Source organism: Acanthaster planci, linkage group LG11, assembly GCF_054643075.1.
Source record: "Acanthaster planci isolate LZ-2023a linkage group LG11, COTS_SCS, whole genome shotgun sequence".
NCBI lineage: Eukaryota > Metazoa > Echinodermata > Asteroidea > Valvatida > Acanthasteridae > Acanthaster > Acanthaster planci.
The window spans coordinates 9,520,106-9,536,979 of record NC_141787.1 but is presented as its reverse complement, the minus strand read 5'-3'; the positions used below and the strand labels follow the sequence as shown (position 1 = coordinate 9,536,979).

Genomic DNA, 16,874 nt, shown 5'->3' with positions numbered 1-16,874 from the left:
CTACTTAATCAAATATTGATGAGTAATGTACGGAATGTACTGGTCGGGGATGGTTCTTGAATACAATATCATGACCTATTCTACTACATGTACTTCCAGAGAACAAGTAAATTCCCCCCAAAAGATTTTATACCCATTTTCTTAGGAATAATTGATAGGCCACTAATTACGGTTCAGACAGGAGAGAAATGAACTTAGCAGGGGAATAAAATCAGGAGCATATTTCTAATGAAATTCTCTGACGAGCTTTCATAGTAAACGAAAAACTTATAGCCGACCGACTGTCATGTGTAAACAAAGTAAATTTTCCTGAGGTTTTTTCACCCGCCCCACCTCCAAATATTCCTTTCATTTCGAGCATCCAACCCACCGAAATATTAAACCTGCCCACTTCAGTATTTCTTTATCCCGACCTGGATCCTCTGAGAATTACTTTCCCTGCCCCACCATGTAAATATTATTTTTAGTCCGACCAACCAAACCCACCAAAAATATTAATCCTTCCCATCTCAGCATTTCTTTTCCATCAAAATCTCGACCATGTGTGTTTTTTTTTCCATTTCCCTGCCCTACTGCCAAATACTTTTATTCCGAGCATCCAACCCAACCAAAACATTAATCCTTCCCACCTCGGTTTTTTTAATCTTTAGGCACAAGCTTCGGATGGGGCTTAGGATTATGGATGAGTGCCGGGGTTGCAGTAGGGACTTACTGGTCGCTGGCATCTGTCGGGGCCTGCCCTCCTGATGGACTGGTCCAGCCTGATGACGTCGGCAGCTCCTCGGTGGAACTGTGGGACGCTATGCTGTTGCAGCTCCGCATGGAGGTCGGCGAGGTCTCCAAGGAATCTGACCCAAGGAAAGAAAAATTCTGTGAACATTTCCGAAGATACGTGTCATTTTCACAACCACCTTTCAGAAAAAGGGCCAGTGACTTCCCACTTTAGGGAACTTTGATTCAGTGAAAACAAATCCAAGGGTCACGGGACGAGACTGCAGAATCAATCAAAATCCATGACAAATCCAGCAGTGGGGTTGTAATAATTACAGTGAAATACTGTTATATCATAAATGTCTATGATTACACCAAACTTATCTTATGCGCTACAAAAGCACCGGTAACAAAACTCAAAGAATTAAACCTCTGAACATTCAGAATTTTCAGGTCAACCATCCTCAAATCTAGAAAAACTGAAAAATCAATCTCTTTTCTCTGCCTCTTCTGCCACAGAATTTCATTTTCCAGATGAAACGTCAAAGGCAGCGACTGAAATGGGCCCTGATGATCTCAGCCAATGACGCAGAATATAACCCACAAAGCCCACTACGGCTCAAAGCTGAAGAGGAAGATTACCGTAGATGAAGCTGTTCTTGTTGCTGGGTATCGACAGGGACCCCACCAAGTTTTTCTTGAAGGCCGCATAGCTGTCGTTCGTTTCTACCGAGGCCGAGAACGACGCGGGAAGATCCCCAAGGTTTTTGCTCTTGCCACGAGCAGAGTGCTGTCGCCTGAGAGACGAGGCGGGGCTGCTGGCCAGGCCTTTCGACGGTGATGCCTGAAGCCGAGAAAAGTGGGAATGAATGCTTCTCAATGCAAGCTCTGTTTGGCATCACAATACAACATTAGTATTTCTTCAAATAACCGTGTACATTTAATAGGATTTTTATGACTCAAATACATGGACAACGGCTTTATTTGCATGTTATGATGGCTTTCCACCTCCTTTGTAGCAGGAAAAAGGAAAAACGTCCACATTTCAAATTTCATGCTTGCGAAGATTTCTATACTCGTGAGTCAAAGCATGTTGCCATTCAAGGCAGGACAGGAGTATCTCCATAGACCTGTGTACAACATGCTGTGCATGTACATGTATGTATCACATGTCTCTACATGTACATTGTCTTGGTGTACGTTCCGCTTTATACTTGATTTTCATGTTAACTTGTTTGAACACAGCAGTGGCCAATATTTTTTTAAAACATTGCTGATGGGTGACTTTGAAGGATTACACTATTACGTTCTTACACTCCTGTACTTCCTTTTCACTTTCAATGAAAAAAAGGGTTTAGATCTCATTTGTACGGTTGTAACACATAGTAATATGCATAAAAAGAAATGCAGCTGAATATCTACGGCAGGTTTCCTTTAGCTCAGCATGTCAAGCAACTTTCACCGAAAGTGGGAAGGTTCCTCACAGAATATACTGCATTCAACCCTAGCTAACTTCTGTCTAAGCACATGCCAAATTTCACAAGCTCACGTAAATTCCACAGGGGTAGAAATTAACTTCTCTAGTGCAGCGAGAAGGTAGCAAAAAATGGTCTTTTTATGGGGTTAACAGCTGTAGATTCGTGACTGACTATCAGACTCATAGAGAAACACTCACAGTCGTCGGTTTGTAGGTTAACGTCCGAGACAATTTCACTTGGTTCCGGTTGCTCTTCACGCAGGAAAAGAGATCCCGCACCTCCTACAGATGAGAATTTATATTAAATATGAAGCAGCTGTTGCCAAGGTCTTCTACCCACGGGGGACAACTGTTGTCAGAGTGGGGACACGGTTATCTTGCGTGTTGGAAATATTTGAACTGCAGACTGATGGGGTTATCATCGGTGGGCGTCATTTACCGCCTCGGGTGTGAGGTGAGCACTTCCGGGCAAGCCTTCACCACTTTGTGGGGACAGATTCTTTTAAGCCAATTAGGACCAAGTTGTGGGGACGTTTCTCTGTCCCCATGGCATTTTCGGTCCTCACACAATAGGTGAAATAACAGGTGCTTGTCCCCGCAACCATGGAAGAAGTTTGTATGCTCCACACACACACACACATGTAAGTGTGAATTTGTTTCTGCATTCAATTGGGGACCCTGAACAATAGTGGACAATAAGGTCCCCGACTGACAGAGGGTCCCCGATTGACAACTGTGTACAAAACATATGGGTGGTCTTCTAAAAAAGTTAAAATACGAACAATAGAGGAACAATAAGGGGTCCCCAGTTGCAGGCAAATACACACAAGTATACACACACGCTATTGTTCAGGGTCCCCAATTGAATGCAGAAACAAACTCACACTCACCCCTTTCGAATACCTGGTGTGTCAACAATACAAATGCTTCTTTGCAGGAAAGATGACTCAAAAAAAGACTCATCTTTCAATTGTCCAAGAGGACAGTTACTGCTACCCAGGCCGAGTTTACAAAGAAAGTGCCATCATGTGTTGACAAAGTTTAGGGGTTTGGTAAAATGTCCAAAATACAACCCTGCATGTGCATGTGTCATTCCAGAAATTCGGGGTCTTTTTTTGTGTGTGTCCCTGTCACATCTGACATATGATTTTGTAAGTTCAGAACACATTTTTTAATTTCCAAGAGTGATGAATTATAGCAAATGACCTGCCAAACAAATAGTAATAGTTTAAAATCAATTCCAGTGATAATTCAATGTCAAATAACAAAGGTCAGATGTAACAGCAACACAAAAACGTCACACTTTTGGACCCATAATTTCTGGAATTACCCACACATTAGTGATATGATTATGTTTCAAATTTAGTACATTACATGTACATGTACGTGTACATGTATGCTCAGATGTGCACATGACAAATACCTACATACTGAGTACATTTGAATACATGTATACAGACTTGTTACAAAGAAATTGGAAAGTTTCCAAACTAGCCTTCAAGGAAGGAAGTTAAAGTGGATTTGGCGATTTGTGCTGAAAGCCTAATGGACCAGACTGCACGTACACGTATGAACCCATTCAGACATTCAGGCTTTTCAGGTGGAGAACGGTACTTGAGAAACTGGATTCAAATCTGGACAAATCTGTACAAAGGCTCTTTCATTTGTTATTCACACAGGGTTCTGAACGTTCCTCAACATATTCTGTTTTCTTCACACCAAAAAAAACAAAAACAAACAACAAACAGAATTAGGGAACCACATGTAAATGTGTCACTGGAGAATCTATGTACAGCCCCAGGACTACATGTACCAATGTCAAGAGGCAAATCACCAGGGCGACCCTACCGTACCTGTAGATTCTGTAGCCACTGCATCATGGACCGGTGGTTCTCTGCTATCAGAATATGCTCTTTTCCTCGGCACCTGTGCACAGAATGAAACAGGAGCTTGAGCTTCAGATGACTGGCAGATTTTTTTAGAGGGGTTTTTGTTTCAGAGTGCCTTCACGGAATAGACAGTCGGCCAGCTCGTTTCACTTTCACGGCCGCCACTGAGCAACCACATTACTGTATGAGTCGTGTTGCAACAGAGCAATTCACAAATCTACTTTTTATAGCCATGACAGATTCGGAATCATCAGGACTTTTCCGATAGGTACATGTACATGTAGATTTTTTTCTCTCCACTACTGCTTTGCCCACACCCTCACAGGAAATTCCAAAAATCAAGGTGGCAGTGCAAGACCTGTGCCAACAATGTGCACCTACAAATCAACACAAAAACACACGATGGAAACGAAACACCACACCTCAAATGTGAGATAAAAAAACAGAAACAGAAACCAACAGAAACAGAAAAGAGTGACCTGGGCATACCTCGTTATTTGTAAGAAAAACCTAGCAAGATCTTCATGTCATTTTTATAGAAGCACAAGTCCATTGTTAGGATCTACACGTACACTGTAGCTCTGTGACAGCAAAGATGCAAAGATAAATGTATTTGTACAGGTCTGTTGCTACTGAACTCGTTCATGTACATGTACATTTGTCGGTGCGCTGTAAGATGGAATGGTTCTAACGAGGTACAGGTGCACTTACATGGTACATGCAGATCACAGCTTACTTCCTAAATCATTCAGCCTAATAGTACATGTACAAAAGTTTTAAAGGCACATACACGTACATGTATCTGTGAGTATACATGTACATGTTGTTGTTTTTTTCTTTGTAAATATGCGACTGCATTTAGTCATCAACTCTAGGAAATGTTGCTCGGTGAATTCACACGATATACTTTCCAACATGGACGGCAGGTGAGATATCCATGGGGAATTTCATTTCGAATTTAGGAGAACCGTGAGGCCTGATGTACATGTAAGCACTTGGACTTCTGTTGATGAATGTTGGAACAAATATAGGTTGGCAGATGTCAATTGAGAATTTTGAAGTGGATACATGTAGCTTCTGACATGTCTAATGTAGAAGTAATCCTTGAATATGCCGATATTGTCAACCAAATCACTACCAAAACTATCTACTCAATCAATCACTTGACCTTCAGCAAGAGCAGGTGGGCAAAATGACATCGTGCACTGCACACGGTACCAGTGCATGCAAAGTACATGTACATGTACATGTATGTACCTTAGCCAGTGCTCACTGTGTTGCGGGGAAGATGTCTCATAAGGACACTTTGGACCAGATTGTGGGGAGTTTGGTGTGTTATCGCAATGTTCTGAGTCTCCAAAAGTACACATACATACATGTACTATTATATAACGTCTGTGAAGTCCCTACACAAGCACATTTTGTGCAGGCGTGGCATCCATACATGTACATGTAGTATTGACCTCTGCACAAAAGAAGTCCACATAATGTACCCGTAGGGTGCGATGGCGTTGTGTGAACTCGCGAACATCCACACGTTTCCCCCTCTCTGAAAAACAGTTTCAGAGGCATTTTGGGGTCAAGGTTATCCGTGGGAAAATGAAGAGGAGCAGTCCAGGAAATCATCATCAAAAATCCAGCTGGAAGGAGTTATCCTAGTAAGAGAAAAAGGAGCATTTTCCTCAAGTTTCCTTAACCAGAGGAGAACAAAGGAATGTCCATACTTTGTATGTTGGCGAGTGCATGCATTCATACTGGTACTAATCTACGTTCATGTACATGTACATGTGTGTTCCCATGGGTAGGCATTCACCGCCTGATACATGAACATGTATGTGTGTAATGAGGCACTGGTATTTCCTCTCAGCGCCATGTCAACATCATCTGCCTGATTCATCCAGGAAGTGTAATTAAAAACCACCCAAATCGTTTTCATGTCAACCTCTGAACCTGTGTGTTGAAATCACCAACCTTTTCCTACGCACTCACCAGCAACACACTGACCTACATGTACATGCACACCTGCGACCATGTTACTGCACCTCATAACGTTATACATGTACATTAGGCCACTTAAAGGCATTTCCTGGCCGAGCCAAAACGGCTTCAGACGCACTCCAACTCTGACAAGCAGTTCTCAGTGCCCTTACGAACTGCGTGTAGAATCACGGCCCCTTCCTTCCTCACGCCTCCAAACGGAGTTGTGATTCTCGTTCAGTACTAGGAATCAATTCTATTCACTCAGCGGCACAATGAGCACACACTGACTACCCATACACAGTCATGTCTCCCAAACACCTGACACTAACTCCATCCCTCCCCAAAAAAACAGGCATATTTCTAACAGGCACAGCTCGTTTTGCTTACATGTCTGTAAGCACTGTACATGTCTGTACATTGCAAATTCAGCAAACAGTGCCAGTTCAGCTTACACACCGGTTACGTGTAACGGTGAAATGATTCAAGATCATTCAATGCAACGTTTGCTCTTGAATGGAGCTGACAAGAAGACCTTCAGGAAATACTGGGTGGATCGAAATTTCCGACACGGAGGGATGACAGCAGGCCGCAACATGAAGGAGTGGAATAGACTAACCTCTGGGAGAGTTGAGACCGATGTCTTCGAGGAGAGAGTTCACATGATGCCACTTTGTCCTTCCAAGGCACAGCTCGGTCCAACTTTGTTCGGGAAGATGCCAAAGAGTACATGCAGTGCCGACCCACTCTACAAAACTACTTGGAACTGTCTTCACGTAACAAATCATACAGCACTGGCATTGTGCACACGTGTGTACGGTTGGGGCCTACTCTCCCCCGATCCCCCATGGGTTCTGACATTTCAATCTCCCCAGGATTTGACACAGTTTGATTTCCTCCAACAGTGCTGGCTAAGCCAGAGATAACCGTTATACACAGGAATACACATATGTACATGTATGTATATGTCTGAGGAGTTTTTATCAACAGTGCAGATTCCCTTTATGATTATTACAAGACAAATTCGGCCAGACACTGGTTCACGAGACAACTTCGCTTGACTCACCAATCGAGACGAGTCGAAGATTTTGGCACCGATGCTCTTGGTGACTCAATGAATCGCATCGCCTTTGTCTACATGTTTTTTTTCTCAGCGGGTTGAGAAAATCTTTCTTAATCCTTACTAGGGCAAGCTATGACATAACTTGAACCCAGACAATGACTTGACCTATGGATGACTCATGACCTGCTTCGAGATACGGTACATGTAGGTGCTACAGCACACATATAGCGGTACGTACATTGTGCATGTACGTTTATGAGTGCTGTAGCACCTACACTGGAATGGAACAATGGAAGTACGGGTACAGTATGGATGCAACCAATAGACATTAATCATTCACGGCAACGTGCGCTTCCTAAAATGCCAAAACACTGACCCCAGTGGAGGCTTAAGCTACATGTACCAGTACATAACCTTTTCTGCTCAAAGAAAGTCACCATAACAGAGCAGAAATGAACACCTCATCTCAGCATTTCTTGGAAACAGCTGAGCAACATGTACAAGGCACATGTACATGTATCTCAACAGGTGCATGTACAAATGTACATGTACATGTGCAAGTGGCGAAATTCCCTGAAATCGCGTACAGAAATGTGCAACAGTTACATGTGCCTATTACATGTATACACGAGTTTGTATACACATTCAAATCGTGGATCTATAACAATAGGGGACAATAGGGTCCACAGTTGCCGAAGGGTCCACGGTTGGAAAACGTCAACAAAACATATGGGAGGTCTTCCAAAAAAAGTATGAGCAAAAGAGGAACAATAGGGAGTCCACGATTGAAGGCGTTTACACACTCAACGCCATCATACCCTACATTACGTGGACTTCTTTTGTGCAGAGGTCCACACTACGTATGCCATGCCTGCACATCACTTAACACCTTGGCCTGTGCACAAACCCTATAAGACTGGTCTGGAAATTTCTTAGTGTTTTCGAAGTTAATGCTGTGTTCCCTGGCTAATTTTGACTTTTCCGTACATGTTATCTCTTTCTGATGACTAATAAACAACTGCAGAGGAAAAAAGAGTGATGTCCGTACAGTATATGGAACTCTTTCCCCAATGCAACTGCAAGATAGTTCTCCAAATTCCCAACTACATGTAGAGTAGTAATTTTCACTTTGACTGGGGGCTCCAAGTGGGACCAAAAGAGGGCGCAATTTCCTCACAGCAGAGGCTCCTTTGGTGGGAAAAGCACTTCACTGGTTCACGAACGACTATGAAATAATACATGCGACACGGTCACGTCACTACCGACAAAAGGAACGCTCCTAACAAACATGGCTCTTTTCAAGCAATGAGGGGGTGCTTCTGCTCAAGGCTGACTCGCCTGATTCAAATCGCAGACAAAATGACGGCTTCCGATGCCAGCATTTTTTACAATAAAGTGGAGGAACACACAAAGCAATTTACACTTCATAAGTAATGTTGACGTGCTTTGACAAAAGCTCCACATTAGGGAATGGAAAATGTCCGTGGACGTTTTTGGTCCAAACGTGACGTGAATATGAAAGAGGGGAAAGCGAGATCTTTCAACTCGATGCATTGCTAATCACGTCAGCTCGTGTTTAGTTTGGATTGTGGGACCATGTCCCCAATTGGCTATCACCTGCTCACGGCCATTTCCACAGAGTACGGATTTGAAGTTTACAAAACTTGTGCTGCCTGTACATTTGTACACGTATTGTATACATGTGCACTTTTGGTTGGGTGCAATGCTACCGGTACAAGTTTGTACAATTTACAATGTACGTGTACATTCTCACCATTTCTTTCTGGTTTATCTCGAAAGTACAGGTATTCACCATGCAGGGGTAATGTAAAATAACGTTGTAGCCGGTACCCTGAATTCAGTTTGAAGACTACACCTGCACAGTACAAGTAGACGTGTATCCTACACATTCATCGGTACATTGTATCAAGCTTGGACATAAAACTTTGGGAGGGAAGTAGGGATAGGGGAAGGAGGGGGGAGGAGGGAGGAAGAAGGGGGAGGAGGGGGGAGAAGGGGGGAGGAGGAGGGAGGAGGAGGAGGGAGGAGGGAGGAGGAGGGAGGAAGAAGGGGGAGGAGGGGGGAGAAGGGGGGAGGAGGGGGGAGGAGGGGGGAGGAGGGAGGAGGGAGGAGGAGGGAGGAAGAAGGGGGAGGAGGGGGGAGGAGGGGGAGGAGGGGGGAGGAGGGAGGAAGAAGGGGGAGGAGTGGGGAAGAAGGGGGAGGAGGGGGGAAGAAGGGGGAGGAGGGGGGAGGAGGGAGGAGGAGGGGAGGGGGCAACCAGTAATTACATGTGAACATGTATCTTTCCTCACCATTTCGTAATTACAAACAAACTTTATATTTAATTCCATTTCCCTCAAAGGCCGACAAGGTTTACGGTTTGAATGGATTCCCTAATTAAAATAACCATGACCACATTGCCGAACCCAAGCCTCAAACACACTAAAACAAAAACACGGCAGCACTGTTTGGAAAATAAACATGACACACATCAGCACATTCCACATCAGTCCAGAGCACACACGTACATGCTATACATATGCATGTATGTATACATACATGTACGTAATGCAGTGACATGATTGATCGGCTGCTTCCCTTTATTTTGTTTCCAGTCGTTTCCCTACTCAAGCACAAAGATCCTGTTGGTACACACAGGAAGTAAGACAGAGAAATGAAACTGGAGCCAAACTGTTGGGTACTCTTCACGTGTCATTTCCAGGAGACAGAAGTACAAATACATATTGAAAGTAAAATTTTATGAACGAAAATCAATGCATTTGTGAGAAGAGCAAGTGCATTTGGGTAAGCGAACTTTCTGATAACAATACAGTGTGACCTCCTTTTTTTTTTAATAAATATTGGAAGTGTTACTGCGTTAAACCTCAAGCTTCAAAAGTTTAGATTTCTTGGGTTGTCAATTATTCTTTCACTTCAGGAAACCTTTTTGCTCCAGTAGATCACCAGAGACAATCTCTTTTCTTTTGATGTCAGACTCTCCAATGCTCTGAAGTGAAAGCAAGGTTTCAAGGGACACTTTTTGAGAAAAGGATTGGAGAATTTCTCAGTGAAAATCACGAGGGGTTAGGCTCCCTTTGAATTTGCACATCGGAATTCTCCATTTTTGTAAACATAATGCCCTGAATTTCAGATACTGGAACCTGGTACGAAATATAAGAACCAGGCCATCAATGTTGGTTCAGCTCAGCTACTCGTAGCCATTTTTCAAAAATTACCTTGTGACTGTAGATTGATTGTCGAATATTCAAATATAATTCTTTTCAAATTTGAATATTCTGATGCAAAATTCACGAAAAGGGAAAATTGTGAATTGAATTAAATGAGACAAATTGCACTATGGAGGCTTGTTTCAAGCAGTTTCAAATAAAAAGTGACAGAAATCTTACAATGATTTAAAAAGTAAATTATTCATTAAACAATTTAAAAGGAGCAGAAATTTTCAACGGGGCAAGAAGTCTTGTTCATCTCTTAAAGCTTGCTAAATCGTAGCGGAGATATATTCGGATATTGGATCAAATTGACGGTTAAATATTCGAAAAAGGAATTACTCGAATTGACTCAGCCCTATAAATAATATTTCACCAAAAAAAGCAATTTTGCATTTCACTTATTAACAATGGTAGCTCATGCAATCCAAACCATCATTATAAACCCGAGCATTCAGGTACAGACAGTAGAAATTTGGTGATCATTTTTTCACAGATTGATTTAGAGAAAAGATGAATTTGAATGCATCTATCACGTTGCCTATTTTCTCACTGCCTTTATCTCTTGAGTTTAAATTTTGGAATGGGTTCCTGTGACTGATACCTGAGTGCCCTTGTTTAATGTTTTCTAATAAGATATCAAGTTTCTGTATTGCCCAAAAATGCGCTCCCCAACTGTAACGACACCTGGCCCCTGCATTATCTATGTGTACTCACGCAACAAGAATATGGTTCTGGTGATCTGGCAGGATGGATATGCAGGCATCCCGTATGTCCACCATGCCCACAGTGTGGCACAGCTCGGCCTGCGATTTGTATTGCCGCAACTGACATGACACCTCATCCAGTTGGAACCAGTATCTTTTTTTCTTCCACCGACCCAGAGCTTCGGAGAAAAGGAAAAAAACTATTCATATCATTCTCCTGTCATTCAAATCGACACATTTCCATTCCTCTGAGAGTGAGCTCAAAATATCAAGATATTTCACTCTGGTAGGCAAACAGGGCCATTTTTCCCCCCTCCCCCATGAGGGAAGGATCCCTGGGGTACAACTTGAGGGCACAAGGACTATTATTAGGACGGATTCACTCCCCTCCCTTCCCAAAGCATGTAAACAGCTTTAAAAGTCAACTTCACATCCGAGAAAGTATACAGATGAGGCCTCCGCAAATTTTGAGGTCGCAATCAAGAACAACACACAAAAGTGATCCTACATGACTGTCAAGAGACTGTATTTGATGAGCTTGACTGTATTCGAAAAGATGGCCAACGTATCTCGCCTTTCCCCCCCAAAAAAAAGGTTTTCAGCTAAAAATTATACCATCCACAGGTGGTTGAGGGAAGCACATGAACAGTCTGCTGCCATCAAACCTACCTCCTCCAGGGCGATGTAGCAGGTAGCCAGAGTGGACTACCTTCTCTTCCGCCATGGCTTCTATTTATCGAACCATCACCTACACGGCAGGATCACAAACAAAGAAACCTGTGCCAAAAAAAATTCAAAATTAGCATCAGGAACCCTCAGAGATATTGAACTCTCCAACTGTTAGAGATGTCTGGGTCAGTGCCATTTTTTATGTGGTTTCAAAGATCTTCTCGATGTGTTAATGTTTGCAAGCGAGGCCGCGCATGCAATTATGGAACGATTCAGGAATCTTTGCATCTATCCGCAAGATGTTTTTTTTAGAGTATCAAATTGATATTTTGCCCTAATATTCACCAAAGCCAGATGGAGTCTTAGAGATACATGGAGCTGATGGTCATCCAAGACTATTGAGAACATTTGATACGATCCAGATTGCCATGATTAAAATGGAATAAAGATATGCGCTTATTCTTTTCAGACTAGATCAAGAGACTGCATGCTCATAATGCCTTTAGCCATTAAGTCTGAGACCAGCAAAGCACATATTTTTTCCCTTTCAAGTGACGCAAGTTTCAAAAGCTACAAATTTCTAACGATTTTATTCAAAAACTTTACTTCATTTTCTTCCAAAATCCTCTAACCACGTTATGCTAGGTTCCCCTCAAGAGTAATCATAAACAATCTCTTTAAGTGGAGACCAGTGAGTGTGAGACGGGCACTGCGTGACGTAGCGCACAGCCAGCTGGTACTTTACCAACTGTTTAGAACCAGCCACGTTACACGCTCTTGACCAATAGGAATGGCCGTACTGTCTTAGGTAGTTATGAACAGTAGTTTAAGAGAACTCTGATCCAGCTGAATTCAGTGAGCATCCCACACTTCGGGATCGACTCTTTGGTGAGCAACAAGTCTTAGTTTGTTGTCTACTCCCATGTGAACAATAAATGCGAAAAGAACAGATCTGATCAAGACTTAAAAGGCAGAAGCACATAGGAAATATATGTAAAGAATGTCAGTTTATTTACTGCCCACACTACAGTTGCTTTAGTCAAGTCCACCGCAAGCCAGTGCACGAGTAGCTCGAGATGAAAAATGGCTCAAGGATGACCTTATCTGCCCCGAGCGGGACCAAGAGAGGGCGCAATTTTCCCAGCAACAGAGGCTCCTTTGGTGAAAAGTGCACTTCACTGGTTCACAAATGACAATGAAACGCACACGTAACAGTCAAAACGCGACCGACAGACTGAGAAACTCCCCACCAGCGTGGCTCTTCTAAACCGATGATGGGTTGCTTCTGCTGTAGGCAGATTAAAAATTCATTTTTACATTTTGGGACCTGACAAAAAAATGGATCAATAATTAGATGCGCGGTTGAAACTCTGGATAACTCATTTGTCATTCTGAGCCATGCAAACTGATTCCTCAACTAGGAAATGCTGAGACAATTACCATGAAGTGTTTTATCTGGCACAAACTGTCTGAAGGACAGGAAAAACCTTTTGGCCAGGAATTTTTCGATGAATTAAAACATTTTAAAAACCCCATAAATCTTTTATAATGGTCAATAAAATCTTAAAGTGTTTATTCAAAAATACATACCGGTATATTTGGTACAGCGAAAATACATCTACATGTACATGTACGGCCATGTTACATGTAGCATCATGTTAGGCCTATCAGCTGATCAGTTTCAATTTAGCTTGGAATGGAGAGGGAGTTTTCATCTTTTACTGAGAAGTGACAGGCACATATTGCACTCCTTGGCATAATTCAAAGAGATCTTTTCTTAAATAGTGAGTTGGCTTGCAACAGCCCATGGCCCACCCAGAGTCTGCTTTTAAGTGGAAATTAGTGCAACGGACAATGATTGATTTTCGAAGTGCATAGGGCCTTCAAAGTTCATACATGCATGAGCTCCTTAAGAACACAAAAATTAAGGAACAGCAATGACAAGGAGCAGCAAGGTTGAGTATCAAGCAACCAAGTTTTCTAAACTTGGTACAGCTTAACATGCTTTTTCCACAAATTTAAACATGTTAAAGCATGTAGGCTACCCCCGAACCCCTACCGGCAGGCCTACATGTAGCTGCGCAATTGTAGGAACGGTTGAGTTCACCCCAAAAAAGCTAATGACATGAATGAGCCATGCAATGTTTTAATTTTATTAAAGAAAAAACGTGTTAGATCATGATGAGGAAGGTCAGGGATTTAACGAGGGCTGTTCCTTGACAATGCAGTCACTGACCTAAATTCTGCAACTTTACATGCCAGAGTTAATTTGTCAGTGTGAAGAAAGCGGACAAAATGGAATTTGGTCGTTCCAATTAATTGTTCAAAAACTTCGCATGACCAGCATGACCGCAGTGGCAGTGTTCATGACAAACAGCCAAACTTTCAAGTGCAAGAACTGTGTCACTTCCAGTAACTAATATACACTATTTTTATCGCACAATGAGCCTCGGAATATGTAATTACCTTGGCATTTCAGGATGACCACGCAGGGAAGTGCAAAAGCCAACGAGACAGGTAACTGTGATTTCGTCGGATAAACAACAATAACACTCTAGACTAGGAAGTCCTCTGCTTTGGTCAGTTTAGTATCCGAGGCGGAAATGTGACGCAAGAAACGTTAGACGGGGCCGGCCCACCATGGGATAGTCTGGTAAACGGATTGGTCATCGTGGCAACCTGCTTCATCCTGTTCTTTTAAGTCAATTGGTGGCGCTGTTTCTGATTGCTGGTGAGCCAAAAAGTAACTTGACACTTCTCCATCTGACCCCTCCCTTTCGTTCTGAAAGTTCTGCTAGTAAGTTCGCGACATAGTATCGTTTCCTGTTATTTGATTGAGAATTAATTTCATCATGTTCTGTGCTTTTCACAAATCAAAATACGGAAATAAATGTAGGTATACACTGAATGATGTTAATTTTGGTCAATCGTTGGACTGAAATTAAAAAACCATCGGGCCCCCCAAAAAGAAATTGGTCAGCCTTGTGTTTCAACGAACATAAGGCGGAATTGGAGAATTCTCAATTTTTAATCGCATATTTTATTCCAAGCTGATGACTTGCAAGATATATGTATTTGGAAATTCCCTTCTGAACCACTTCGTGTCTGTTGAAATCCCCTCTACACAGCAACTTCGGGCAGCTATCATGACCTCAAAGTTTCCTGCAGTCCGAAAGTTTCTCTTTCACTGATAGTGAATCTAGCGGAAGCGTTAAGTTTTGTTGGGGGAAAAGCGGTAAGGTTAGTTTTTTAAAAAAATGAAATAGAAAAAAATCAGTCTGAGGTGATCTTGCGACGCGTTGATGATGGTCCTCATCTGAGGAGTTGAACAAAATTTAGTCCTACCAGCATATTATAACTTTCTCCTGTTCTTCCACCCGTGACGTTACTTCGACATGAAATTCGTGTTTCATCAGTTAAGTAGGCCTAGAAGAGGTGTGGGATTACGTACTTTGGAGGAACAAATTAATGCGTTGTTTTATTGGAGGTGGGTGCATATATTCTAACTTAGTACATGTGAGGCAGTGTTGAATTCGAGTCCGTCACAAGCTACTCAAATGAACTGTGACAAAAACATTCTTTCGTCATTGTTCGCCCTGTTACTTATGACTGGTCTTGTGAATTAGGGGCTCAAGGCTTGTGACTGGACTTTGAAAGGACTTGTGATGGACTCGAATACACTGCTATGAGTCTGGGTTATCACCACCACGTGCACCACCTGGCTTATCAGCGTTTTGACATGGAAAATTGTGACAATGTGGCAAAGGTCTCTCTTCTGCAATAAAGTTTTGGACGGCATTCAACCATGATTCAACATACGGACAAAAATTGGTGCACAGCTGCGCAATTAAGGCAATTTAAACAGCGCCCCTGCCCGCTCAGGCTGCAGCCGAGCTAGGACTCGAGTTTACCAACATGAGGTGTCGTCCCCGTCTGAGATTTGCCTCAAGATCAGTCCCCAAATGTAGACCTAAGTGTCCAGATCAAACCGATATTCTTCAATATTTGGCTCCATTGCACATAGTTCGATGTCCCGATGGCACTTTAGGATTAATTATTGCACAAGCAACTTAAACGTCATGGGATTAAAAATTAGACGAAACTTCGAAAAGAGACAATTTCAAGTATGGGCGAATAAAATCTGTGCACCGTTGTCTTCAAACAGCGCCCTCTCAGCACATCCAAACCACTTGCAATCTTTGTAAACACTAATCTCCAAAATAATCTCATGGATTTGGCTGAAATTTAAAAGATGGCATTCAAACAAGCCTATCATTCTTTATACCCCAACCCTAAGTAAAACAGTAATAAGGAAACATGTTTGCACTTAAGTTTAAGGATTTCCTGGTTTTCGGCGCTTGACCACCGGGGGTTTCCCTACAAAAAACGTCCTGGATAAGGTTTTTAGGCAGATTTCAAATCGGATCAAATTTGAATATATGATCAACGATTCATGCATGATATGGGTATGAAATTATCAGAATGCTGGAAGAAAACGACGGCTGATTGGCTGATGTTTCTTCAAAAGTAAACAAGGGCTAAGGCGACTGGGAAAGCAGACTTCAGCAGTAAGAACTCAACTGAATGACGTCTATTAATCAAGTCTTCACGAACTCTTACCTTTACTCCTCTCCGCACATTCCTCCACAGTTAACTTTATGCACGATATTTCAGGAAGGGGGTTCAAACAAGCCACAATGCAATTATGTCTTCTTTCAGCCTCAGATATTGTATTCCCGATTTACTGGAAAGGAAGTTCCTTCGTATACGGCCCAAAATAAGCTGGAGCTTCCTGGTTTTCTGTGGGTGTCATCAGAAATTTAAGGGGGGCGAGCTCATCCCCCAAAAGGAAGACCCTTCAGCTACAAAGTGGCGAACCTTCAACAATACAAAAGGTCATTTCTTAGCTTCTTTCACACTAATTGGTTTGTTTGAATCAACTTTTTCGACCCGTCTTTTTCAACGGTTTCTTTCTCGTTTTCCCCAATCTTTTTCTAGTGACAGGAGCCCTCCTCCGCAACACCGATATGTCCCCTCCGAATAACCTTCTGAGCGTAATTTCCAGTTCTCTGTGTTATATCCAATCTTCACAATTAAACAGGGGTGTGAATGGCCAGTTAAAAAATTAAAGCTGAAATCAGCTAGCAAAAAGCA

At 42.4% G+C, this 16,874-nt stretch overlaps 1 protein-coding gene across 3 annotated transcripts in view; it reads right to left on the bottom strand.

The window, feature by feature from the left end:
* Positions 1-16,361, bottom strand: part of LOC110983843 (uncharacterized) — a 43,786-nt gene extending 27,425 nt beyond the window's left edge. Inside the window, exons 1-7 of one of the 3 annotated variants that reach the window (XM_087143028.1) lie at positions 16,341-16,361; positions 11,721-11,828; positions 11,062-11,230; positions 4,042-4,114; positions 2,387-2,470; positions 1,354-1,555; positions 713-848 (exon numbers count right to left, since the gene is read on the bottom strand). In XM_087143028.1, the coding sequence (XP_086999154.1) occupies positions 713-848; positions 1,354-1,555; positions 2,387-2,470; positions 4,042-4,114; positions 11,062-11,230; positions 11,721-11,775 (719 nt within the window). In that variant the 5' untranslated portion in view covers positions 11,776-11,828; positions 16,341-16,361. Of the gene's footprint in view, positions 1-712; positions 849-1,353; positions 1,556-2,386; positions 2,471-4,041; positions 4,115-6,673; positions 6,985-11,061; positions 11,231-11,720; positions 11,829-14,186; positions 14,340-16,340 lie in introns of those variants that run through there. The other 2 variants (XM_022243443.2, XM_087143030.1) reach the window with 2 other exon arrangements.
* Positions 16,362-16,874: the final 513 nt, after the last annotated feature.